At 44.1% G+C, this 26,652-nt stretch overlaps 1 protein-coding gene across 1 annotated transcript in view; it reads right to left on the bottom strand.

Moving 5' to 3' along the window:
• Positions 1-24,840: 24,840 nt before the first annotated feature.
• Positions 24,841-26,652, bottom strand: part of SMARCA1 (SWI/SNF related, matrix associated, actin dependent regulator of chromatin, subfamily a, member 1) — a 33,605-nt gene continuing 31,793 nt past the window's right edge. The window contains exons 23-24 of the mRNA XM_062584373.1: positions 26,415-26,525; positions 24,841-25,733 (exon numbers count right to left, since the gene is read on the bottom strand). Of these exons, the coding sequence (XP_062440357.1) occupies positions 25,662-25,733; positions 26,415-26,525 (183 nt within the window). The 3' untranslated portion in view covers positions 24,841-25,661. The remainder of the gene's footprint in view (positions 25,734-26,414; positions 26,526-26,652) is intronic.

Genomic DNA, 26,652 nt, shown 5'->3' on the forward strand with positions numbered 1-26,652 from the left:
AGCTTCTCTGTTTATATGCTTTTGCTTTGAATTTGTTCTTTCTTATTTTAATATTTTCTAAATTCAAAAAACACCCAAATCAAACCTTTTTGGTACAGATCAGAATGTTAAGCAGTAATTTAATAAAAGGCTTATCCATTAGAACAGGAGCCCATTAAAAATGGCATATCTCTTTCTTCCCCCCTTCCCCCCCCCCCCCCCCGCCTTTTTCTTTTAAGGCCAGGGACCATTTTTCAGCAAAGCGTTTCTGCTGCTGCCTGAAGCCCTCGGAAGAGTCACAGTTTATACTATTACCTCAAAACCGGTGGATGCTCCACTGTAAGGTCATAAAAATAATTTTGACACAAATCTTAAAGCCTCATTCAGTCATAGAAGCCCTTAAAGGATAACACTGCCTAGCGGACAAAAACCAAAGAGAATAAGCTGTGCCTATGTTTTCGGCACTAATTTAACTGACATCAGTGTTGATAACTCTCGTTCATAATTTGTACCACAGCAGCAGGTATTGATAAAAATAACCAGCGCAGAAGAGTTTATCACCCAAGCACAACACTGCAGGCAGGCACGAATAGAGAAATAATAATTCACAGCAACATATGATTTCTTTTAAAAAGATATGCCCAAGACCCTGGTCTTCTACACGTATCCACACCCTGAGTATCCGGATACGTGCCTGGCTCAGCCCACCTCACGCAAGGCGGCGGGACCGCTCCGATGCTCGCCACGTACTGCTGGACTGCGGCCGACTGCTTACCACCACTTGGTATCAGCTTCTTTCTCAGGGTGACCCAGTACGAACTTCACACATGTTTAACTAAAACTCATTTTCCCTCCAGCAAACTACTTGTGCTAGTATAGTCATTTTCTGAAAATACGAGGGGTAGATAACACAGAAAAGCTTGAACAAAGTCAGCTCAGTTTGCTGACGCTGCTCATAGAATTCGCTCTTGCGAGATAGCTGCTATGGCAAGCTTTGTAATGCATTTTTTAGGAGAACACTTGGTTAAATTAATATCTGCTAACTACAATGCAACGCATGCATAATACAGTGTAACAGCTCTGAAGATTTAATAAGACTACACAGATAAGCAGTTTAACGACCCATAGCATTATATAGCAAAATACAGCTTTTCGAAATACAAACCTTATGGTTTAAGACACCTGTTATTTACTCTTGAAATTAATGTCAAACTACCAAAAATAAGCATAGGCATTCTCAGCAGACTGTTTTTAACTTCTTGCACCGCTCTGAGGCCTTCAGCAGAGCGGAGCTGCCTGGTTGTCCTCAGACTCCTGCTATCCCAAAGACACGCAGAAGGGAGAAACCAGGCAGCACTGCAAGGTATGGATCCAATCTTATCTCGCCCAAAGAACAGGGACGTCAGAAGGGCAGCGCAGAATAGGAGAAAGGGCGTTTAGTGCCTCCTATCCTGCCCCCGGGAATAGCCGCAGCAGAGCTGCTTGGCCCACGGCCCTTCCCTGTGGGCTCGCTCCCCGCAGCGGGGTGGCCGAACAGCGCAAAGGAGGGTTCTCAACCAGGCATTTGTACAGCTAAAAACGCTAGGAAGCCCAGATACAGGTCATAAGCTGACCGTGCAAACTTCTTCCTCATCGTAAATTCATTACAAACATTTTTACTTGCTCTAGCAGTAGGAAATTGGAAGTCGTGAGCGAGCAGAGCAATTCCCTCTGCAGGTGGATAAACCCTCCCTTCCCAATCTGTTACAGCTGTAACAAGATATATATGGAGAAATAATGTTGATCAAGGTGGAATAATATTTAGAGCAGAGTGTCAGGTTCAACCACAAATAGATTTGCTTGTGGAAGCAGCTGCTCCATCCATTAGAATTTTCTAATAAACTGTTATGAAGATTGACACTTTGGAAGCAATTAAGTATCAGGTATTTTTAGGTAATCACTGCAGCAATAACATAAGACATGCTCATTTTCAGAATGAGAAATTATCTGTAGCTCCCATTGCTGTGCTACTTTTAATAATTCATAATAGTTTTGACACCAGTGATTATTTTTGATTACTCGAGCTTTGCAACTTTCCAAACAAACTAATAGGAGTAAAAGAAGTTGTTTACAGTCTGGGGAAAATCCCATTAGCTTAACTTCACTAGGTTACAACAAATGTGGTGGGGAAGGGAGTGTGCTGAAGGCATGAGAAGAACGAGGCAGGGAACAGCAAGAGATCCCCACGGAAAGCAAATACCTTCAGGTCAAGATACAGCATAGAAGAGTATGGAAACACAGTACAGTAACAAAAGTAGCCATAGAAATGTGTTTTCTTTTAAACAAACCTGCTCACATATTTGTTAGGATACTCAGATGTTGACCTTGATCACAAAAATATGCTTTTATACAGTTGGTGCTAGCAGCTCCTGGAGACGCACCCAGGCCGAGCTCCTCACCCTGCCACTGGCACCTAAACTCTGAGCTCAGACTTGTTTCTAGCATCTGTTGAAGGGCATAAAGTTCATTTTGGATGGTCACCTGCAGGTTGATTTGCAGGGTGAACAGATCAGCCTTGACCTGCTCCCACTGGCAGGAACAAAAGTCAACAGCAACCTCCACACGCTGCCCACCAAACCAGAACCAGGTTTGTACTACTTCCGACCGGCATTTTATTTGCAAATCGCAACTTACCTCCTCTAAAAACACAAAGCAAACATTTCAGTGCTGCCAGCATCCTGCACAGCATCACAGCTCCAGAGTTTGCACCAGCAGCAAGAGCACCTGGAGTGCCACATCCCACCACGAGAGCAGCCCCAGCAGCACAGGCACACCAGCCACCTTACCTGGCACCACAGGGGCAGCTCTGCTGAGGGGCACACCAAAGGAAAAGCAAAACCAAGCCCCACTTATCAACCAGCACCTCGTTTCTTTTAAAGTGTTTCCTGGTTGTTGCTACTTTGCTTTTAAAACACACCACCTGTGCTTCAGCCATGATTACTCCAGCTGGTGCTAATGAAGCACTGGCTTGGGTTTTTCAAGGCTCAAAACCGATTTCAAAGGTGCCCTCAGCTGCTCCAGCTGTGGACAGCAAAGCGGGGAAATGTGGTGTGGTGCAGTGCGGTGCGGTGCAAAATGCACCAGCAAGGTCACCTCCTCTGCAGCTAAGGTACAAGTTGGCCAAGGAGATTTTAGTACCTATAGGTTGTAGGTAACGGCTGGATTCTGACAGCCGGAATTGAGATGCTCTCCCAGATAGTTCTTATGTTTATTTTAACTAGCAGACATTGGGACAAACATCCCGTTAAGATCCCAAGGCTCTAATATAGTTGCATTTTTCCTCAGCTCTCTTTTATTTGCATTGCTCCGTGAGATACCTTAGCGTCTGCAAGACAAGCCAGAAGGGCTTACAAAGCGGAGGAAAGCATAAGATTGGGGCCCAAGTTGGCTCTTTAGATAAACATACAAACCCTGCAACTAAACCGTGCTTTGGAGAAGAATTCGAAATTTTATTGCATCTCTGCGTGGTGCTCCCTGCCCCTGTGTATGCTAGACAGAAGCCCAAGACTTTTCCTGCTTAAGTGAGCAGTAGCTGTAGTTAAATCCCGGACAAATTCTCTGAGGACGTGCACCAAAAGAGCTTTGCAAGCACGTTTCCATGCGGACAACCCAGATTAAGCTAACAAGGCAGTGGATTAACATTGTTTTCTTCAAACAGTTATGCCATTAAGAAAAACAGCATTTTAAAAATACAAACAAAGCTAAACGATGCCGTCTTGGCTAGCGAAAGCCCATCGCTGTTCTGCAAAGATTACTCTTATTAAATAGTAATATCTCTGTCTGCTCAGAAATTACTTTCTTCTGGGGGATACTGAGAATGAAGGGAAGGAGGAGGAGGGAGAGGGAGAAGGACAGAGGCTAAAATACCTGCCCTTAAAGGCATACTTCTATTTGGCTTCAGTGATGCAGGTACATCTCTAAAGATACGGAAACCTGGACCTAATGGTTTACATCTACCTCTCTCTAAGGGGCAGTGCCATGAATTCCAGCACTTTTTATCCATAAAGTGACATGCTCTCAGTTATTATGGGAGAAAGATAAATAATTACGTTTCCTGTCCAGATAAAAAAATTAAATACACTCTGAATAAGCAAAATGTGTGAGTAATGCGGACGCTGTGCGCAGTTTCATTCCACATTAAACACGAAACGCAAACCTACCATAAAGTGGAAAAAAAAAAAAAAGTTGAATTATGCCTGAAGAGGCTTTGGCCATATGTGGTGCAGCACTCAGAAATTTCTTATTAGGCTGCTATGGCACTGTTCCATTTGTTAAATTATTTTATGTTAGTGAGAATGATTAGGTTTCTTGTGCAGTTATTGGGACCCGAAAGGCACCTTTATTTCCCTCATTTATCATGTACAGCAGCATTCAGCTGAAGTGTAGAGGTAAACAATTTTAAATAGCAATACTCTTGCTTGGAATACAGTCATCTTGACCACAGGAGCTTTGGAAAAATGCAGATTTAAACTGCTCAGATTACAGTTTTATCTGCATCTGAGTCTGAATTACTAACTTATCACCAAGCTCAGCAATAAAAAAATAAAAAATAAAAAAAGCACATGCGGGGAACATATTAAATATTTATGCCTGCAGTACCTTACAGGTTTTCACCAAAATATTAATTGCGAAGCAAAAACCCAGCATCCCTCCGCATGTCGCCTCGCTGGGGCCACCCTGGGAGAGGCCGATGGGGCTCGCTGTGCTGCGGTCTCCCCCTCCCCTGGCTAACACGTCTCAGCTCCGTTATTCAGGTCGAAGAACCATCACAACCTCTGTCTTCTGCGCAAGAGGCGGCCCACCGGCTCCGCTGCCCCCGGTATGGGTACGCCGGGCACCGAGGAGGATCTCTGTGGAGCCACGGACCTTGGAGGTGACCTCTTTGGCACACGCCTGTTGCAGCAACCTTGGGAACCTAGATCACTCTTTGGAAATTATTATGAGCTTCGTATGGATCCAGGGATCTCAACCAGTGACAGCACTCCAAAGAGAGGAATACGTCACTCACCAAAGAAGGTCACACGTGAAGTCTTGTAGGTGGAGAGATTTTTGCCAGCTGCTGCTTCATTACGACTCATGGGCCCGGGAAAGAGAGGCTGCCGAGGACAGAGGAGCGGGGAGAAAGCGCGGGGAAGGACTGCCGGAGCGCAGACAGCCTCTTGGAGGCTGTTCTGGATTGGCTGACAAGCACTCGAGAAGGGCAAGGGAGAGAGGGTCTGTCTCCTGCTCAGCCCCTGCTACGCTTAATAAAATGGAACCTTATACATCCTTTTTAAATAAAAATGTGCATCAAAAATAAATGAGGTCTTTCATCAAATTCTACTAATGGAAACAGCCCCCAGGACTTCGAACCTGGGCAACTGCTCACATGAAAAAGGGCAGCAGTAGACTGCCAAACAACATACTCCAGCTTGTTCGCTCCTCTCGGCCCCTCACTTGTACAAGCCTTTGGCTTTGTCAGCTGTCTCTCTTGCAGTCTAATGCCGAAAGGGTAAGAAAGCAGAGTTGTACTTCTGATACGAAGGTTTTGATGAACCCCATCTTCTGCTGACAAAATCAGAAGCTCTGGAAATCCTGCAAGAGGATTATCTAGTATCGGTGATTCCTTGTCCATGTTGTTCCTGTTACAAAATATTTCTGGAAAGGAAGAAGCCTTTCTAGATGTATTTTTCTGTACAGTAGCATCACTTTGCAATGAGCTTTCTCTATGATTATTCCACAATCATATTAGATCTCCGGAACAATTAGTCCTTTTTAATCATTCTGTATGCCTCCCTGTTTATCCTCCGCTAATAACTTTGGCCCGTGTTGTCCAACTTCATTCAAGTAGCACAGAGAGTGAATGATGCCAGCACTGATCTGTTCCCACAAGAACCTAAGTGGCCGCAAAGAGATGGACTCTGATGGCTTCACTGAGGGAACTGGGGTACCGTGACCCCAGCCTCTCATCGGTACCAGAAAATCTACACAAGGAAGATGTCACAAATGCCTAGACTGCAAGAAATCCCGAAACACCGTGCTGATTTGTTCGATATTGTTTGGGGACAAGCAAGAAAAGCTACGCCACCAAAAACACGTTGGCCAGCATAAGGACGTTACATCAGTGCGTTGCCAATGTTCAACGTACGGAAATATATAGTCAGTGGCTAATGCCAGCCAGTGCTAAGGCTCTGTGGCAGACCTGAAAGCAGGGAGGAAGAGCAAATAGTAAATTAATTCACTGTTCATTAATTCACTGTTAATTCTCTTCAGCTTCGCACGCGTGCACAGGAATACCAACACATCCATGCTGACCTCCACGGCCAGCCCAGCAGCATCGTTCAGCAGAGCGGGTACCAGGCAGTATCAGCCACAGCAGGGACTCGAGCTGGGCAGCTCTGCATCCCGTCTGTCTCTTAAAGATGGTCTGTTCAACTAGAGGGTGTCTTTTGCGAGAAGTTGCAATTATTTTTACAAGATAAAAAAGCTTAGTGCAATCTGAAAGAAATAAAGCTGGTCTTTGCTGAAGGAGCTTATTATAAAGTCAAGCGGTGTGGATGAGGAGTGGAGAGAGCAAGAGACGGCAGCTAAAAGGGCCTGAGTAAAAAATCAAAGAATAGTTGGGATATATGAAGTCCGACCTCTACTTCAGAGATTAAATTATTAATTAGTCCCAAAGAAAGTGCTGTGTTTATCTCACATATGTTCAGTTCCATAACAAGGGCCACCGCCAGCGCTGCACTATAAGGGCTACCGAGCACAGCGCGCACTTGGCTGGAGCTCAGGTTTATTGCATTACAGTGCATTTCAAATACTGCTGCTCCTCAAAGGCACTGATATTGGGTCAAGAACATAATATCCACTGCAGAGAAATCTAATTCCAGAGCTGGGAAAGTCTCTTCCCACCCCAAAATGGCTTTAGGTATTGAAATGAATCCCATATTACAGCTCCATTTGGTCAAAGCAGAAATTCTGACAGATTTATTACTACCTTATCAAGTGACTTCACGGTTTCAAAAAATACATATATTCTTCTAAAATCCATTTATCCAGACAGAATTCAATAGTTACATGAAGTATGCTTATTTAATTGAAATTTGCTCCTCACATGTGATTCCAGGACTCTGCATTTGCAGCACCCCACTGAAGCATGGGTTGGGTTGTTAACATTCCCCATCTTCCACATTCACAAGCCCACTTAAAATCATGTTCAGATGCTTTCCCTTATGACTTTACATTCTCAGGGGATTACTTTTTAACTTGGGTCAGCTTCAATTTTAGCTTTATTTTGCAGGAAATATTTTAAATCTGCAGCAGTCGAGCATTTATACCACTCATTTTACAGTTCTACTTCTCAAGAAACAAAGGAAGCAGCTGAGACCATGCCACCCGAAGGAGGAAGGGAGTGCAGAGTCCTGCACCTAGGGAAAAATAACCCTAGGCACCAGTCCAGGCTGTGGGCTGACCTTCTGGAGAGCAGCTCTGCAGAGAAGGACCTGGGAGTGCTGGTGGATGACAAGTTGACCATGAGCCAGCAATGTGCCCTTGTGGCCAGGATGGCCAATGGTCTCCTGGGGTGCATTAGGAAGAGTGTTGCCAGCAGGTCAAGGGAGGTGATCCTGCCCCTCTACTCAGCCCTGGGGAGGCCTCATCTCGAGTACTGTGCCCAGTTCTGGGCTCCCCAGGACAAGAGAGACATGGAGCTGCTGGAGAGTCCAGTGTAGGGCTACAAGGATGATCAGAGGACTGGAGCATCTGCCCTACGAGGAAAGGCTGCGAGAGCTGGGCCTCTTCAGCCTGGGGAAGAGAAGACTGAGGGGGGATCTGATCAATGTGTATAAGCACCTGAAGGGAGGGTGTCAAGGGGATGGGGCTAAACTCTTTTCAGTTGTCCCGTGTGACAGGACAAGAGGCAGTGGGCAGAAATTGAACCACAGGAAGTTCCGCCTGACCGTGAGGGGGAATTTCTTCCCTGTAAGAGTGACAGAGCACTGGCACAGGTTGCCCAGAGAGGTTGTGGAGTCTCCTTCTCTGGAGATCTTCAAGGCCTGCCTGGCTGCAACCCTGTCTACCATGCTCTAGGTGACCCTGCTGAGCAGGGGGGTTGGACTAGGTGATCTCCAGAGGTCCCTTCCAGCCTTACTGATTCTATGAGTCTATGATTCTATGTTAACCGAATACACTGGAAGGCCCTAGGGCAGGCAGGGTAATGCGTTGGCGTTTCAGCTCAGGTTCACTTCAGTCTCCAGCACAAGGGAAAACTATTGCTTGCTAATGCTAGGATTTTATGATGTGCTCTCCAATGCATGAGCATCCATAGGTCCTTTGGATCAGTTACTATTTCAAAGCATTTTACATACGTAAAGTTGCTGATTAATGAAGAAAGCTGAAACCCCTCTGAAGAGCTAAGGACAGCCTTGGAGAGGGCAAGCAGAAATCTTCAGTCAGCTAAAATCCTTAAGATACGCTAGTACGGAGCTGAAATATCTTCATGAGCATACAGGGGTCCACAGGCCCCCTATAACCAAGCTGATGAGACTCTGTGGGACTCTCAGGCTGGGGGAAGTGGCCTCACGCAATCCCCTGTGGCTGCAGGACAGGCGGTGGCACGGCTCCAGGGAGACCTGGCAGCACAAGGGGAGGCAAGCGGGCCAGGCAGAAAGGAGTCTTAAAAGATCTGGACTCAAATTTCAAGTCACTATATCTACTGTGTATCTCATCCCATTACCTTACTTCAAAGGTTTACTGCAAGATGCATTCATGATTATAATGTGCTTCTTGGCAGCAGAAATAACAAGACCTTTACAGAAGGAGTAGTGCTTGATGTGGAGCAGCTACCTGCTTTCCCCGCTTCTTTTGGAGTGATACGCCAGCTGGAGATCACGGCCATCTTCGTAACAGCGCGTATTTAACATGGCTTGCTCTGCGCTGAAGACAGAGAGAAGAAAGGAGTCAGGAGGCGAGAAGATGACAGCAGTTGTGGCTCCCCGTCACCTATTCGAACTGTAATCTGTTTCCAATGAACATCGTGTATCAGGATCCATCAGACGGCCGTCCTCTTCATTGCAGATTCATAACAAGCTGGTATTTATTGCAAAGAAATAACACACAATAAGCAGGGATACTAAGAAACCAGCACTGCATATAAATGAAGGAAAATTCCAAGCATAAAACAAAGCTTTGACTAAAAGCTCATTACGAAAGAAAATCCTGACATCTGTACAAATGATTGAACATAACCAATTCAAGGATGCAAGCTACAGATTGAACTTCTAAAAGTTAACTAAGAAGCTTTTTACATATATACCCTACTGGTTTTTGTTTCCATAATATATTATTAATGTAGAGATGCTTCATATTTCTTTTTGCTCACTTCCAATCACAGTGCCAAGTGCACTTAGCTGAAGGACATTATTTTAATGAAGTCACTTATGCCCTTAAAAATTAATATGTCAGAGTAGTTAAAGTCTAGTGACTGTAACCAAACCAAATAATGTATAACAGAGATGTGTAATGAGAAAAAAAATATAGCCCGAAGTCAAGGTTAAGTGGTTAACCTTAGGAAACAAGTGAGAGGGAAAAGGCAGGCAGCACCGGTCCCGTGTGCCCTGCCACGCCGTAGCGGGGACCGCTGCGTGGCCGGCACCGTGACCTGGCGGTTTTAACTACCGCTGCGCTGCGCGCTGGAGGCACCAGGAGCTGCAGCTTCAGATCAGCAGACAAAAACCACGTTCTTGCACTCAGGGAGCACTTGGCATTGCGTTCGCAGTTGGCGTAAAGCCGTCGCCGGCTGTGGCCGCGGCAGCTCCTTCGGCCGGCGCAGCTCCGCGCCCGCGCCGGGGCTCCCGTCTTCCAGGGGTCCGGCTTCGCCCGCGCGCAGGGAAGCTGAGCCGGCTACGGCCCTCCCGCCCTAAAGCGCCGCCGGCGCGGGCAGCAGGGCTGCAAAGCGTTCGCGTTGACACGCTACCCGCTTTCCTGCGGTGAGATGCCCAGCATTAAATGCTACGTTGACCCCGGAATAGCTATTGGCGGGAGCAGAGTTGGTCCCCGGGGCAGCGAGCGGACGAGTCCACGCTCCGGAGCCGAGGTTTCCCCTCGCCAGCACCGGCAGACGCACTTGCCGTCTGCTAAGGAAGGTGGAGGTGAGCACCCGGTGAGTACACAGAGCGCCTGAAGAGTCACCCCCCGTCCGGATTTCCTGGCATCCAGAAACCCCAGCAAACCAACAATTTTCTTCTCTCCTGGGCAGAAAAATGACGTTCACTGAAACCCAGCAATATATCAGTAATCTAATACCGCAGAAGCTCTGTTAAGCTACTAATCACATACGGTACGATTTGCTCGTTATTAGCTGCGAGCGTTGCAGTGGAAGCAGGGGAGCGCATCCCTGTTTTCAGAACCTGTCACAGATATTCACGTGTTCTTCTCCTTGGACCGAGGAATTTGCTGATGTGATCGACTCCCTCTCCCGTTCAAAGTGACTTAGCCGTCTCAGAGGTGTAGCTCCAAACCGGGTTAATGCACCTCTAGAACATTCAGAAGGTAAAGAAATGTAATTTAATTTGTAATTGCATAAACCAGTCACGGAAGCCTCCCAAGAAGCCTGAGTTTTCATTTCTTTCATAGTAGACATTTAATTATATGATAATTACTTACAGATTGCAGCTCAGCCTCTACTTTTATGAAATATAAATTGCACTTCACTCAAAAGTGCAGGATAGGCATTTAAAAGGCTTCATTAAGTAGGTTTTAAGATTTTCCTGACGACTTTCTTTAAGCTGTGGAACGGAAAGCAGATGTACCTGTAAACTGAAGCTTGCTTCACAGAAGAACAAAGTAGAATTGCTAATGTAATACAGGATGGAGGAGCCTTTACAAGCAAAAATATTAACTTTTAACAAATACATTTGTTTAAATGACAAACAAAGTATTTTTATCAAGTTGGATGACAAAAGGGACCAGGATTGCCAACTCCCAGACGTAAGGAGCAAGGCTCTTTATTCTAAAACTCCAGCACCAGCAATCCTGGGGTTGTATCACATCTCACTGCCATTAGAACAGACTGACTAAAAAATTCATCTCCTTCCTAGTTTCCTAGAGGATTTGAAAATAGTGCAAGATGATGACAAGAAGAAAAACTCCATCTGCATTTTTTAATTTTAATCCTGTGGCTGTTTTGACTTCCCTCTAGATTCTGGAGCATTAGGAGATGACCATGCTGGTGTTACTTTTTTGTCATATCTTCACAGTTCTGAACCTTGGCCAAGAAAAAAGGGCGAGGATACAGGAGTGCTGAAGGCAGAGGTCCTGGCTGCTGCGAAATGCCGTGGAGGTGTTCCTGGTGCCCACACCAGCACCGCACAGCAGTGGTAGAAGGCACCGTTTTGCTACGAGTACAGAAAAAGGCCATTAATCAAGCGGGCAGCGCAGTCCCACCAGTGCGCTCCAAGCCAGAATCTGCCCTGTGCCTTCTCCCAGCTCAAGACGCGGACAAGAGAACGAGAAGTCTCTTCCTCCAGCTCACAGTGGTTTCCATCAGCTAGAGCAGTAAATCCCAACTCACTGCTGACGTAGACTGGGTTTCCTGTTTGACTGGAAAGAATCACTTTCCAGCACTGAATGTTGTTAGTAGCTGTTAATGACATTAGGCTCGGGAACGGCAGGTTTCATAGAAGTCGTTACACAGGTTATCCCTTCCCAGTAACAATACTGATCTCCCAGTGACTTTCACAGATGCTTCCAGGGATTCCCTTGGAAGTAGCTACAGATAATGCAAGTGTTCGACTGAGACACCAGAGGAAAAACAGACTGTGCTTCTGTGGGCTTTGGCTGATTAGGAGGTCTATAAATACATACAGCATTTCCTGGTACGTTAAAGTACTTTACATGGTTCTGATATTTTAAACCTAATATTTCACACACTCTCAAAGTCAAAGTACTTTTGTACTTTTGTGTCTTCTACAGCTAGGACTGAGTAATTTCTTAAAATGTACCATCCAGTATCTTCATCTACCCAGCAGACCTAAAGGTAAAGCTAAAGTGAAGGCCAAGCACTCAATAATCTCTTGCGAAGAAGTACGGCTCAGCTGTTGTCCACCATCATCCGAGCCGATGCTACAATGGAGAAGACAAGTTCTCCTTGAAATAAGGGAACACGAAACCAGGGGCTTGCCTATCCCAGGGCACTTTAAGGAAGCTAAGCTGATCTAAAAACACAAACTGAAAGGATCAGCTAAAGTGCATTAAGCCCTAGTGTGGACACTCTCACTCAGGATTAGAGTAACCTTAATTCTATTAAGGTTAATTCATTTCTAAGGAAAATTGTGCTTGCAGCATTTTTAGCCACTTAAATTTGGAAGGAATGCATATACCCAGAATTTGGTCATCCCTCCGCACCATGACCACGCTCGAGCAGTCTGCCAGGTGTAAAAATGGGGCAAAATCCAGGGCTCTGAGGCCAGGGGCCTTGCCTGGGCATGCAGAGGAGGTCTTATCACGCAGTCCGGTAAAATAAAAGCTTTCCCTCGATCTCCGATGCTGCGATTCAATTACCTTTGGCTGGAGTTTTGAGTCTGCAACTGCACAGGCAAGGCTTCGGCAGATAAAGCGGTGATTTAAATCCGTAATTAACACCAAACTTCCAGGCAGCGATCTTTCACTCTTCCCAATCTGTGCTTCCAACTTGCCATCAGCCTGAGGCCCTCCCGGGGCGGTGGCAAGACGCAGCGGCACGCTGCTCCCGGGAAGCGGGGCGGCAGCCTCGCGTGGCGCCCGCGATCGGACCGGTGCGCCGGGCGCTCCGCTGCGGAGCGGCCCATTTTTCACACTTGGATGCTGCTGGGGAACCTCATTAGAAACCAAATTACCACCTGCATCAGGTTTACACTAACGTATTGACATCTACCGCACTCGTTAAATGAACCGTAAATCCAATACGCTGAAGTCATTTTCAACCGAATCAGATCAGGTCTGAGTCAAAAGAATTACAACTGTTACACACTTAATGCTGGGCACTTCCGTGGTGTCTCCAGCCAGACCGCTTCAGACACGGAGAGGAAATTGTAAACCTGCGAAACAGCGCAAGTAAACGGGGCGCGCCGCGAGCATACTAAACGTGGTGCTAGGAGTTTAAGGATGATAATTGCCTCTAATTGACTAGCCGGTAACGCTACCCAGGCACCCGCGGCTGTGGTTTCTGCTAGCCTGTTTTCAACACGCCATTTCCTTCTCCTTAGTTAACTTATGCTTTCTTATTATAAACCGTATTGTTTGCGTTTCCTACAACCTTTGCTTTTACGCTTTCAGCTCTCTGAGGAGAAAGGGAGGAAGGAGAGGAAGGGGAGGAAGGGGAGGCAGGAGAACAGCAGTGCCGTGCGTCTTCCCTGGAGCACTTTGCTCCGGCTGGGAATCGGCGTACCATCGAGGCCTCGGGAGGTTGTTCAGGCTCGTGCATTTTCTCTTCCCTGTCCCCCCTGTCTAGAAAACCTTGTGCTGTGTGTGCGGACAGCATTAACCCCTCTTTTTGATTCAGGGGTAGATGACTTCCCAAGAAATCCAGTGCTACAATCCAGGACCTGCTGGTGGCCCATGCACAGTAAGGAAGAGGGTGACAGTAGAGAGGAAAAGCCAGTTTTCCTCTGCCCCAGTCCATCCCCATAGCTTGTTTACGTGGAGATATTCCAGAGACCTGATTCAAATTCAGTACAGCTGTGAACTGGAACTACCAGTTTGCTCAGCCACGTTCTCCTTCAGTCCCGTAGAGACACTTCCCCTAAGCAGCCTTAGTCCTGCTAAAATTGTTGCCCCAAAATGGAAAACAGTGAGACAAATGAAAAATAAATGGGAAATATATATGAGCCAGTTCCTCTATCAACATAAATCCATCCCAGATTCAATGGATTACACTGACACATGGTACCTGAGGAACCAGCTCCTGATCAATACTTTAAAGACATTAGAGTTTGGCTTAGTAAATAAATTTAAAGGACCTTCTCTGGTCTCTTGCTGCCTAAATCCTGGGCAGACTGTCTGTGTTGGCACTCCTCTCCCCTTCCCTTTAAGCAGTGCTGTCTCCATGGCACTCTGGAGCAATGAAGAGGTGCCGGCTGGAAGAGGTAGCCACAAAGAGCAGTAAAAGGCCACATGAAATTTATGCAGCCTGGAAGCTGTTCTGCTGATCAGCCAGAAATGAATTGGTGACCTTCTATTATGTGAAGAAATATCTCAGTAGAAAGGGTGGAAACTATTTACTTCCGTTTGTTTAGAGAGGTGGATTGTCTGGAGAGCTTAGGCTGTCCAGCTGGATGGTGCTCTCATGCCTCTGGCCACTTTCCATCCACATTTAGCGGTTTTCACAGTGCCTGTGTTGATGTTTTGGCAGTCCGCTATGCTGATCCCTGAGGACTCTAGCAGAAGGTCACTCAGCCAGTGCCTTCAAGGACATTTTTTCCACATGCTATTACTTGTCTGACACAAATTTATAAGCAGATGGTGAAAGTGTGGACCATCCACATAGCACATCTCATTCCCTTGCTGCTGCCTGAAAGCAGGACCTGCTTCTCTTCCCCAAGAGGGGCCTCCTGGCCATCCCGAGACAGGCAGCATCCGGGTAGTCGGTGTGTCCCCTGAACCCACAGAAAACAAAACACAAGGGCACATATCCAACTGGGAGAAGCTCATGGGGCTCTGCTGAAGTCAGTGGACCGTGTGCTCAGTATGGTTTCTATTGAGCGCAGGGTCAGAACTCAGTGCAGAAAAACACGGAGAGTGCTGGTAAATGCGGGTAAAACTGAGGTCTCTGTTACAACGGAGATGGTTACGATGGAAGGTTGTGTTCACCCTGGAATGGGTTTGTTCTGAAGTGCTTCTTCCCTCTGATCCTCAGGCTCCTCTTTGTCCCAGTTCTCCTTCCGTCCCATGGAGACACTTCCCCTAAGCAACCTTAGCTCTGCTTAAATCGTTTGCCCAAAATGGAAAACAGGGAGGCAAAATGAAAATTAAATGGGAAATATATATGAGCCAGCTCCTCTATCAACATTACTAAGAACATAAGCTGCAATAGCATGGGAAGGAATCGAGTCCAAGACATACCTGCAGGAGGGTCAAAAATATTTAAGATCTAGGCCTGTCACACCCATTTTCTGGTGGGCTAGTGGACCCCTGACTATATCAGTCTTTATTTACAGATGACAGACAAGATGCAGGACACGTGGGGAACAGAGTCCAACGAAAGCCTTGGCCCACTGCGTAAAGGGAAAGAGCTTCAAACCATGTAGCAGCAAAAAGGTGACACCAAGAATCTGAGGCTCATTCTGAGCCAGCGGTCAAAGAGCTCACCAAGAGCCAGGGTGTGGCTAGGTGAGATTTCAAAGGCTACTAGCAGATCCAAAAAGCAAAGCCAATCTTAAATCAGACTGCAAGGGAGGCACATTAAATCCCTAACACAGTAACAGGAAAGAAAGGTTGTTTCATGCAGAGCTCTCCAAATACAAGAACAGAAACAAGCCGGTGGGTTAACGCTGTCACGGAAGAGAGAGAAACAAGAGATCTGTGGTAGCCCCAGGTCTGGGCCCGTCTGGGGATTAAACAACCAGCAAATGCAGCCGCAGCTAGTGCATCAAGTCACGCAGTCAGCACCGGGGATCCAAACGCCTTCTTCAAACATCTCTGATGGAATCTCCTGACTCTTGAATTAGATGTTATGCTTCAATTTATTATTTTTGATGACAGTCTTTTGTCTTCATCCAAACTAATTATGCCTAAATCAATGGTAATGGTAGATTTGACATTGATTATCCTTGTAGAAGCTCTCAGCTTAAATTGTCCTTTTGCATACAGATAATTCTTTTGATTATCTCCTGCCAGAGCATCGACACCTGAGTATTTATTTAATTAATTATTTTTGTGGACCTGTCATCATGGGCATTTAATCTAAAGTACAGTAATGTAAACAGCTCCTCCAACCTACATTGCCTTGGGGCGTCAGCAAGCAAACTTTCTGAGCCACGAGCCACCATCTAATATTCCACTCAGAGATGTTCACCAAAACTGGGCTGCGTTTCTGAGGTCAAGTCTCCCAGCCACAGACCCTGCACCGAGCAGGAGGTGCGAGCAGATCCTCTGCGGAGTCTCGGCAGCACAAGGCCAGACCTTCTAGCGATGCAGTAGGCTGATGTGACCTCACCCGAGCACCAGCAGCTCAGAACAGCAGAAAACCCCGGAGCTTTTTGGCATAATAAAGCACTTTGGCAACTTTGCAGCAGCCTCTCTGAAGAGCAGCAAGGCCCCCAGCGAGCGGGATGGCAGAGACGAGCGGGTTCAGCCCCTGACACATCAACGCAAGGGTTCGAAACCCGCGGGGATGGATGTGGCATTTATGGGCATAACTTTTCTGTCTGCTCCCCCTTCAAACCAAAAAAAGGAAAAAAAAAAAAAAGAAAATATTGCCTAGTGGAAGGAAAAGATTCCCACGTTATGGGACCGAATTACTGTTGCCCGTCTTTTTACCACCAAGTAAAATCATTCAGGCTGAAAGTGGTGAAAGCACCCGCTCGACTTTATTCACACGGAAAAGCATAGCCACGCAGATGCAAAAAAACGATTTTACGACACTTGACACTCAGGCGCCCGGCTTTGTCGGCTCGCCGTTCGTCGCCAGGATTAAACTTGTTCTGAGGGCATGTTCAAGACAGCCCTCACGGCCCAGCGCCGCTTGGTCCCCGCGAAAAGCTTCTCCTTCTCTTCCCCGTACGAATGCTTGGGTTTCTCTAAAGTTTTTTTTTTTTTTTTCTGCAACAAGGGCCCCTGCGCAACGCAGGACCCGCACGGGCGCTGCCTCTTCTCGCCTCCCGGCAGGCGCGCGTGGAAGAAAATCGCCAAAACCGATCGTTTTAGGGCTGAAACTCGGCCGCGCCTGGCGGCAGCTTACCCGGCCGCGGAGGAGAGGGGCCACGCGCCTCCTTCCCCGCCGAAGGCCGCAAAACCTCATTTACTCTCCTGATTGCCTTAGCCAATATGAAACAAAGTAACTTTTAATAAAGTGTGCCGTGGCAGAGAAAAATTGATACAATCACAGAGCTGGTATAATAGGATTTAATTCTGCTTCAGATGTGCTAGTTTTAATAAAAAAGGATTGAGCAAATCTAAAATAAATTACACCGAAAGGTCAGGCTTATTGCTTGTACAGTTATGTTAGCTCTTCCGCAGACATTTTTACAGACTGTATTTATGAGACCTTTTGATTTTCGGAAGAGGTATAAAATACACCTGCAATTTTCCCATTATTTGCAACAGCGTTTCCTCCGCGAGTGCCATCTCCTGCACTCCAGATTCCTTTAACAGACACTCATAAAAGAACGACAAGTTGTTTATTCAGGTTTTGTTAAACGGGTGAAACTAATTCCCACTGGAAAGTTAGACCCAACTAGGGAACAAGCTCGAGGAGAAGGGCGGCTCGTGCGAGGGCGGAAAGCCCCGGCCGCCGCCGAGCTCAACCTGCCGGACAGGAGCCCGCCGGCGCCGGAGCTCCAGCCGCGCTGCGAAGTTTTAAAGCAAACTCAGATCGTTTTAAAGCGAAATCGAAGGGCCCAGGGCAGCCGCAGGAAATCCGGCACCCAGCTCGCCGCCCGGGGACGGGATGTTTCTGCAGTCTCTTGCCACCGTGGTACGGGCAGAGCGTCGCGGGGGTTGACGCGCAGCTCCGCGACTTGTCCGTCAGCTGGGTTTTCCAGCTCGATCCCCACCGTCACCCTTGCCCGGGTTATTCTGAGCCCACTCTACGTAATTTCATCAACGTGTTCGCTTCTGATAGCAACCTCCACCGCCCCCCCCAAAAAAAAAAAAAAAAAAAAAAAGCTTTAGTAAGATGGTCCCCAGAGGAGCAAGTTCTGTCCTTAGCAAAAGGCAGACGACAGGCAGAGCGTGTCCGCCGAACGAGCAGCATTTGCAGTCGAGAGGAATCGATCGGCTCTCAGGGTTCTCGCTGCAGTCAGAAACTGGCAGCAAAAATTCATACGGAGAATTAAATGGGTTCTTTTCTCCTAGATGGCTACTAGGGGAATAGTTAACTGGGATAGCAGGCTGCCTTCCTCTTTCCATTTTGAAGATACAGTTGCCCTTAGAGATACCTCCTCAGCTTGGCTTAAGCAGGTGAAACACCTACCAAGCTCAGTATTTGGACAGAGCAGTTTACATTCACTTTAACTTTAGATATCACTGGCTCTTTGATAAGGTACCTGTATCTATTTCCATCCATCTGAGATAGGGGCACAAGCTATGGTCCGTGCGCAGCACCTCCTACTCCTACACATAACCCACAGTGGCTGCTGCTGTGATGGATATGAACCCTCTGATCTCCAGCAGCAACGCGGTCCCCATCTGGCAAAACTCACTGTCTTATTCTGTCTCTTATTTTAATAGGTTTCCTGCTGGCTAGGCTCTGCCTCCATTTGATCAACGGTGCTATGTCCTCAATCAACTCTTCTCCTTGCTTTTTGCTCTATTTTTAAAAGCAGTAACCCAAACCCATGCAAGCAGCACAAATTCTGTGATTTCTCAACTTTTATTACTATAACTAATTCCCAACGCGAACTATAATTTCTATAGCTGCTCTCAAATGAAGGTCTCAAAGCTTGTTAAATCAAAAACAAATTAAGCACACAGACAACACGGTAGCGGGGCTGATCTCTGGTCCCAGGCACCTTCCTGCATCCGGAAGCAGCACAGCAACAAGCAGGAGCGGGCTCCTCCGCTGAGCAGGGCTTTCTGACCGCGCTCGGGGAGCCGACGGCCAACACGCACAACCCTCGGGGCAGGAGGCGCCGACCGGGCTCCCCTGCCACCAACCCTTACAGCCCAGGCTCTGAAGCGCCTTCCGCAAGGGGACACCCGCCAGGCAGCGGCCCCAGGCAACCCTACCACCACCCACCGCCCGGGCACCCAAACGTCACCCTCGAGTTCCTGCTTCTGCCTCAGGTTCCCTGCAAAATAACCTGCAGCTCGATAAACTTTATGATGTGTTGTCATGTTACCAAAGTCAAACATTTACTCGCTTTTTACCTTACACATCCCCCCCAATCAATAATTGCATCTATTGATCGTCAACGTAAATTCAAAACAATTTACATTGAGCACTGTAACCTAATAAGAAGCCAACAACTGAATTTGTTGAAATCGATTTTCCTTTCATTTCCTGCAGAAAATCTTCAGGCCCGTAGAATAACAAGATAAAGTGCACATAGCTGTTAATTATCAATGAATATCACAAAAAGCTAAAATTAAGTTTCTTTTGAATATGAAAAGAAATTGTTGAGTCTGCAGGCTTGATCTTTAAACAAAAGAAGCTTCTTGGACCTTTTCCACACGTGCATTCAAACTTTAGTCATGGTAAGGTGAATTTCAGAGCCCAGTAAAGTCACCTTGTCAGGTAAATACAGATAAAATGATACCAAATTCCTGTATGCAAATCGCCCCTCATGTGATATGCATCCGTCTCTCCAAGCATTTTGCACGTACTTTCAGTGAGGATGGGCAAATTCGGAGGTGGTGCTTCCAAACCAAGCGACGTCACCTGCCGTCTGAACGGCAAAGGGGCACCGGAGCGACGAGCAGGAACAGCGCGACAGGAGAAAAGCCTAACGCTGTCTCAGAGTTTGAAAGCTAGATTCTATCCTGAAAATGAATATGCAGCTTCCAACACCTTGAGGGGTAACTCCACTTCCTGGGCAGCAAATCAGAGAACCTTTCATTTAGACTTTGGTTACTACAGATGAAAATACAATCCATGTCCAGATAATTACACCGTGTACTTCCACTCTTGAGTGGAATTTAAAATTTTGTGGTCTCCAGTAGCATCCACCTAATTAGCAATGGAGAGGACTGATGAAGATGACTTGCCACCCTGTTTTAAGGCAAGCAACTGCTATTTAGAAATAAAAAGGTTTGTTCCCTGGAAAAGGTTTCTATAGCGCCTGCCCTGCTTCAAAACATTGAGTGATTACAGCTATGATCGACGTCACACGACAAAACCAAATTCCACTGCACTTCTCACTGTCTCCAAGATTGCAGCCAGGGTTGTCCCCTCACCATGAGGCTGTTCCCCATACTTTTCTCCAAAGATCTGGGATAGCAGACTTAAAACCTCGTAACAGGCGTACTTAGAGAGCAATGCTCTGCAGGTAGCCATCCACATCTACAGCATACGAATATTCATAGAAATATGAAACACCTAGTGTCTCTGGCTCCTCTGCATATGGGGGGAGCGCCGTAAAGGCATTCCCTGCGCTTAGGCAGAAACATCTGCACACTGCTGATACAAGCATGGGTCACCAGAAAAACAAAACTGCCTTAGTAGAGAGCAATATCCATTCTAGTAAAATCCTCCCTTTAAAAACACTGACTTGGGAAGTATCAGTTAATGATTTAATGTTTGTTAGCATTAAATAAATAGTTTCTTAAATCAGTTCATGAGTTATCACTGAATGTCATTCCATTACATGGTGCAGACCTACCCTCAGTGTCTCAGACCTTCCAAAGGGAGAAACTACCACGTAGGTCTCAAGACAAGATGAGTGATCCCAGTAAAAACAGATGTTTGGACAGAGCAGCTTCTCCAGAAGAGTTGGCAGGTACCAAGATTTTGGAAACAGTAGGCGTTAGTGCCACAAGACACCCACAGAAAATATAAAAGAGGTAGAAATTAGCTATGTGATCATCACCACATTTAGTAAGACTATCACTTTCAGCAGTTTCTTCAGTGTCAGGCTATCCAAAGGTAGTTCAGTTTAGTTTCATTCTTGTACTGAACCTAAAAATTGTTTTGTCCTACAGCTGAGGACAAAGTAAGATCCACATCTGTTTTCCCAGCTCTAGGTGCTTCATCTGGAAAAGAGTCAAGTCTTCCAAAAGTCACTGTGAAGGAGATAGGACTGCTACCAACCAGTGCCAGGATGAACTGGTCTTTCTGGACTCCTTAGAGGCAAGAGATACCAGCATGGATTACTCCAGCTGTGTCTACTTTTTCTAATGGGTCTTCCCAGGAAAAAGTGGAGAATTGAACAGTCCTTCAGGATATGCACCTCTCCAAACAGAATAAATATTTACTATACCTGCTAGTGATCAACGACGCCAGCTGCAAGGGCAAATTCCTGGTCCCTACCAGTCTATCTCCTTTATTTCAGTAACACACGAGAGGTGTGGAATAACATAAAAACAGTAATATACTTTAATATAGCATCAACATACACTGTATTGATATATCATACAGAGAGACAACATAAGTAAGGCTGTCACAAAAATACAGGCACTACTAGCATTTTTTTTTTTTTTTTTACATTACAGGAAATAAGAAAGATTGAAAGCAGAAGGGGGTAGCCACCACCCCAGTAGTGTCCAGCTACAATAGCCTGGAAGTTAACAAGAGTAACCAAAACAACACTGTTCAAAAAAATCATTTGATTTCAAGCACACGGGCCCCATCTGTACCAGAAGCACAGTTACCATAAGATTTAAAGTTCCTATGAATTTTTAGTTGTTCATATATGAAAATAAAGAATTCCAAATTTGAAAAAAGTTCTGAAGTTATCCTTCAACAACACTATGTAGATAAATCTTTGAGGCAGTAAATATCACTCCTATTAAGGCTAACATGAAAGGATGGACATCATGCAAATGTAATTAAAAGAAAATACACTACATTTCAAAATACGCAAACCAAGTTTAATATTAGCTTTTTTGCAGAAAGGAATAGATCAAAACACTAACTTTGACCCACTAAAGTATTTACATACATGCTTGATGCTAAGTACATGGAGTAGATAAACTCAGGTGAAATGTAACTACAGCCCAGCTTCAGTATCTTACCCAGATCAGACTCCAGCCCATCAGTTCCTTCCATGTCTGCACCAAGCAACTGTCATTTTCCATTTTCATAAACATTTCTGGCTGCAAATTCCATGCTCTTTTCCAACCTGTAAGGCCTACCTATTTTTTAATTTTGGAATTACTTTGTGATTTCTGAACATCCTTCATCTTCCTACTGAACTTGGGCAGGAGGTGTGCACAGAGAATGCCTGTACCTGCTGAGGATAGACTGCAGATCCTGGTAGAGCACAGCAGGACCTGAAGTAGCTGCAGGACCTGCGTAACATAAATTACTTCCATCAGATATTTAGAAAGGTTCAGATTGATTTCCCTATACTGTACCCCTTGCTTATGATCTCAGAGAGAAAAACAGATTTTTTTAAAATCCAAAACCAGCATTATCGCTAAATTAAACAAGCAATGCTAATTTACAGGAACAATATCTTAACTGATATTTTAGTATAGTAATGCTATTTCTGCAAGGAGTGTCTAAAGATGGGTTATCATCAGCTAGGAGAGAGCTTTATTATAATGACAGAGAGAGAAGACATGCATTGAAATTAAACAAAATAATGAAGATGGTCAGCTGTATGACTTCATCATTGTCATTGCTAACATCAGACCTAGCTCAAAAATAAAGGATTCATCATTTGAAAGTAGTGACTGTGTGAAAGGGAAAAAGAACACAAAAGTTGTGTGACCTCTCCCTGTATTTGTTACGTGTACTGCCTGATCTGTGAGTGGTGCTGAATAGTTGCAGTACTTTTTTTTCTTTTTTTCCTTCAATTCTGATGCTAAACACAATGAAGTTTCAGTAGAAAGGAGTCTTGAAATTATTTCCAAACTTTTTGTGACACCAGATCAAATAATTTGTTTGGCACCCATCAAGTGCCACTAAAGACAAAGTTCTTTGAATCACATGACATTCAATGCTTACAAATCTCTTACAAACAGTATTCCTTATCTAAGAAAATAGTAGTTAAAAGTAGGAAGATTTCTTTATTTCAGTCTGTCTAATTTGGAGTCACAGCAGTGTATCATTTAGACACTACTAGGCACATGCTCTGTGTACTTCTTCAAGAAAGAAAACAAGAAAGAAAAAGAAAGATTCATTTTACTTTAATCCTGACCAGCAGCTGTTGCAATTTTCTTTACTTATCACTGTGAGATGTAATGGATGGGAAGATTCACTATGCTGAGAAACTAGTATATAGTACACAAGTGCTCTCAAGGACTGTTGTTCAACAGCACATTCAGTTTAACTAGAAACTACAGACTATAAGAGATAATAAATAGTTCCTGGGAGGATCTATCATTCTTCAGAGAAGCTGTCTGATCAAAAGGATAATATCTCAAAGAACAATCACATGATCTTTTGCTATATAGCTAGTATATCATGTCACTGAAGGAGGAGAAAACAGAACAGTACCTCATATGGTAAGTGAAACCAAAAAATCTGCATAAAAGGACAAGTTGAGATATTACCATCCTGTTTCCCATGTACTTTGCAAATAATAATACACAGAAAAACTGGATACACAAGAACATGCAAGTGAAACAAAGCTAATTTGCAATAAACAAAAAAAACAGAATACACTTATGTTGAGACTGAAAGCATTAAAATATTCACCCAATTATGCTAAATAAGAGCAACGGAGTAAGACATGCAGTCATGTAATTCAACAAAAATTCAATCAGCTCTTCAAGCCTTTATTTCCCTCTTTTTTCTTGCTTTTGTAAGTTCAGGTTATAAAGTTATTGAATGACATGAGAGCTGAAAAGCAAGATGTAAATAAGTTATCTTTCTCTCTCTGTTAAAAGCAATGCTCCAGGATTTATGATTATCTGTATGTAGCTATGTAGTCTTTTTCCAGCCAGCATAATTACACTAGATCTCCTTCCCCCAAGGGTAAAAGAGGATGTCAACCACTCTAATATCAAAAATATTATTTGCAAAGACATCCTCTTATTTTGAGCACACATTTCCCTTTGGGTTACACAGTCATTTAAAAGTATATCTCAACACCCATCAGTAACCTTCATCCGAAAGTTGTCTCCAATCATTACACATAATAGTCTCAGCTCTCTAGATGAAAACTCATTTTTAAACTACAAGTACTGCAAATAAAAAGCCTAGTAAAAATAATTAGTAACTTGGTCCTCAAACAAAAGCTTCACTCCAAAATACAAAAATCACATCAGTTATCTTACAAAAAGCTTAAACAATCACACCCATTTTGCCCCAAACCTTAAACTCAGACCATCAAGAAAGGCTGGAAATTACTCCCCAGAGAATTAATCCCCAAAAATATAAAAGACATTCCAATAGATTTTAATTGCCACAAAAGCATATGGAGAGAACTGTGTCCTAAAACTCAAGAGCTTTCCAAAGCTCATTTTACAAATTTTACAAATAAAGCAGCAGGTAGACAATGCAAAGCATGAAATACAAAGTGTTTTATCATCCCAAAGCAGTCAAGAAAGAAGTAGACTGCACTAAGAAACGTACAAGTCGTCTTCAAGGCGAGCGCCACGTAAAAGCACGCTGCATTAATCTAGGCTTGACGTTACGAGGGCATGTTTCACAGTAGCAAGGTCCGTTCTAAACACCAGATCAGAGACAGAAGATTAAAGCAAAACGTTAGATGTCACAGTCACTGTCCCACTGATCTGGGAAAGGCAGAGACTCCAAGGCAACCAGAAACTACGAACCGCTTAATAAAAGGCCACTCCTGCAAAGCCAAAATAAGGTACATCCAGCACTTTCATCCGTTCATTAAAACGGAAACACTAAAAAGGAGCACTCCATAACATATCCCCGTTGCTTCTGACTGACGTGTTGAACCAAGGGTAAAAGCAGAAAGTTAGCAGAGATAATTTAAGCAACCAAGATCTTTTAGCACAAGGCAGCATAGCTGAGCAGCCCACTAACCAGCAGATGAATTACTTCTAATAATAATAATAAGGAAGCTGTTAGGAGAGTACTTCAGCATATTAGGTTTATTAAACCTCAGTTTATTACACCTTTTTATATTAAAAAGAAAATCCAAAACAAACAAAAAAGGTTTCTTCTCGAGGTCATTCAGAAAAACATCTCACCTCGTCCGTAAGCATATATGCAGCCCAGGATAAGCCAATGTCAATAAAGAAAGCGTATGTATACGTATTTACTGGCTTTCCTTCTGAATAGTTTTGAAAAAAATGTCAATTTACATCTGACAGCAAACAAGAATGTCAGTCTAATTAGATTTTTTTTTGTTCTGTCATGCTCCTGATCCTATCTGCTTACTCTTCTGAAAAGAAATCTCATCGATGATGAAGGCACAATTATACAAACCTTAACACACTTGAAAGCAAAGCTATGCAGAAAATAGAGAGAGGAGAGGGAAAACAAAGGTGAAGTATTTTTCTTAAATATTTTAATTCAATTTATTTTCCCACAGCCATATAAATTTAAAATATGAAACAACAATAATACAGCTATAGAATCTAGGTTTTCTTTCAAAGCAGCAGCATATAAAACATATAAAAGCTAAAACCTCAGCACAAGCTTCAAAAAAACATGGACTGAGTGAATTTTGCTCAAGACATGAAATTCACAAAATACAGTACACAAAAATACTGGAATGCATAAAATATAAAGCTACACTTTTTAGGTAAAGAAAGGCATTGTAAAATATACAAAATTTGCAAAATTAAACCATGGGATTTGGGGAAAAAGTACCATGAATATGATGAAGTTGGCAATTAATACTTGTAGACGGAGAGAAGAAAGTGGCAGTTTTTATATTTAGCATTTTTCAGGCTCACGACTTCACTTTCTTGGCATCTTTTTTCCCAGAGTTCTCAGTAGCCAAATCTGCTTTTCTCTTCTGTGACTAAAAAGAAGAAAATTTTTTTTTTTTTTTATAAATTCAAGCAAATGGTGGCATTATACAACACATTCAAGCTCTGAAGTACATGACTAACCATTCAAAATGAAGATAAGCGACCCTAATATATTATTTATTTCAATTCAGCTCTATAGTACATAAAGGAAGGGCAAACAAAAATCCTAGACTGAAACACTCACTTCTGCTACCCATTTTCTTCAAGTCCCGCATTACGTGGTCTTAATAGCACAGGCACCATACACCATTAATTGGATGAAAAAAATCAGGAACTTGTTTTGGGTACTGTTGTTCTAAAGATGGTAATTCTTTAAAATAAGAAAAGCAACACTTATCATTTCTTCCTCTAGAGACAACTATACAGCAGAGGAATAACAATCTGATATTAAATTAAAGACATATCCAACGTATCATAGAAACATCCAGGTAGAACAACGTTTTTGCAAGTAGAGTCTTTCACTAGCACTTACATAAAAACCTCTACTCTCAAATAAATAAATAAATAGGCCCTAAAATCCTACAAATTCAGGAGTTCCTACCTACAATCTAAACATTTCAGTTTAACCTCTCAACTAATGGCTTGTACTAAATCAGTGGCTAAAATCTTCTTAATTTTCATTTAAACAAAATTCTGCCCCACTGAAAGGAAAGTAAGTGCTGCAAACATACTGCTGGAACTTTTGCTCCTCTCTTCTTCTTCTCAGCTCTTTCTTTTTCCTCAATTTCCATATTTTCTTTTTCAATTAACGATATGAGAGTATTGCAGCGTCTCTGAAACTCCTACGGAAATAGAAAACATCAAATTCTCAGGTAAAGAATAAATCATATGTACTCTTTTTATTAACATGAACACATTTGAAGATCCTGGATTTCAAAATACTTTCCTTCCCCCCCCCCCAAAAAAAAA

The sequence above is a fragment of the Rhea pennata genome, chromosome 11, assembly GCF_028389875.1.
Source record: "Rhea pennata isolate bPtePen1 chromosome 11, bPtePen1.pri, whole genome shotgun sequence".
Taxonomy (NCBI): Eukaryota; Metazoa; Chordata; class Aves; order Rheiformes; family Rheidae; genus Rhea; species Rhea pennata.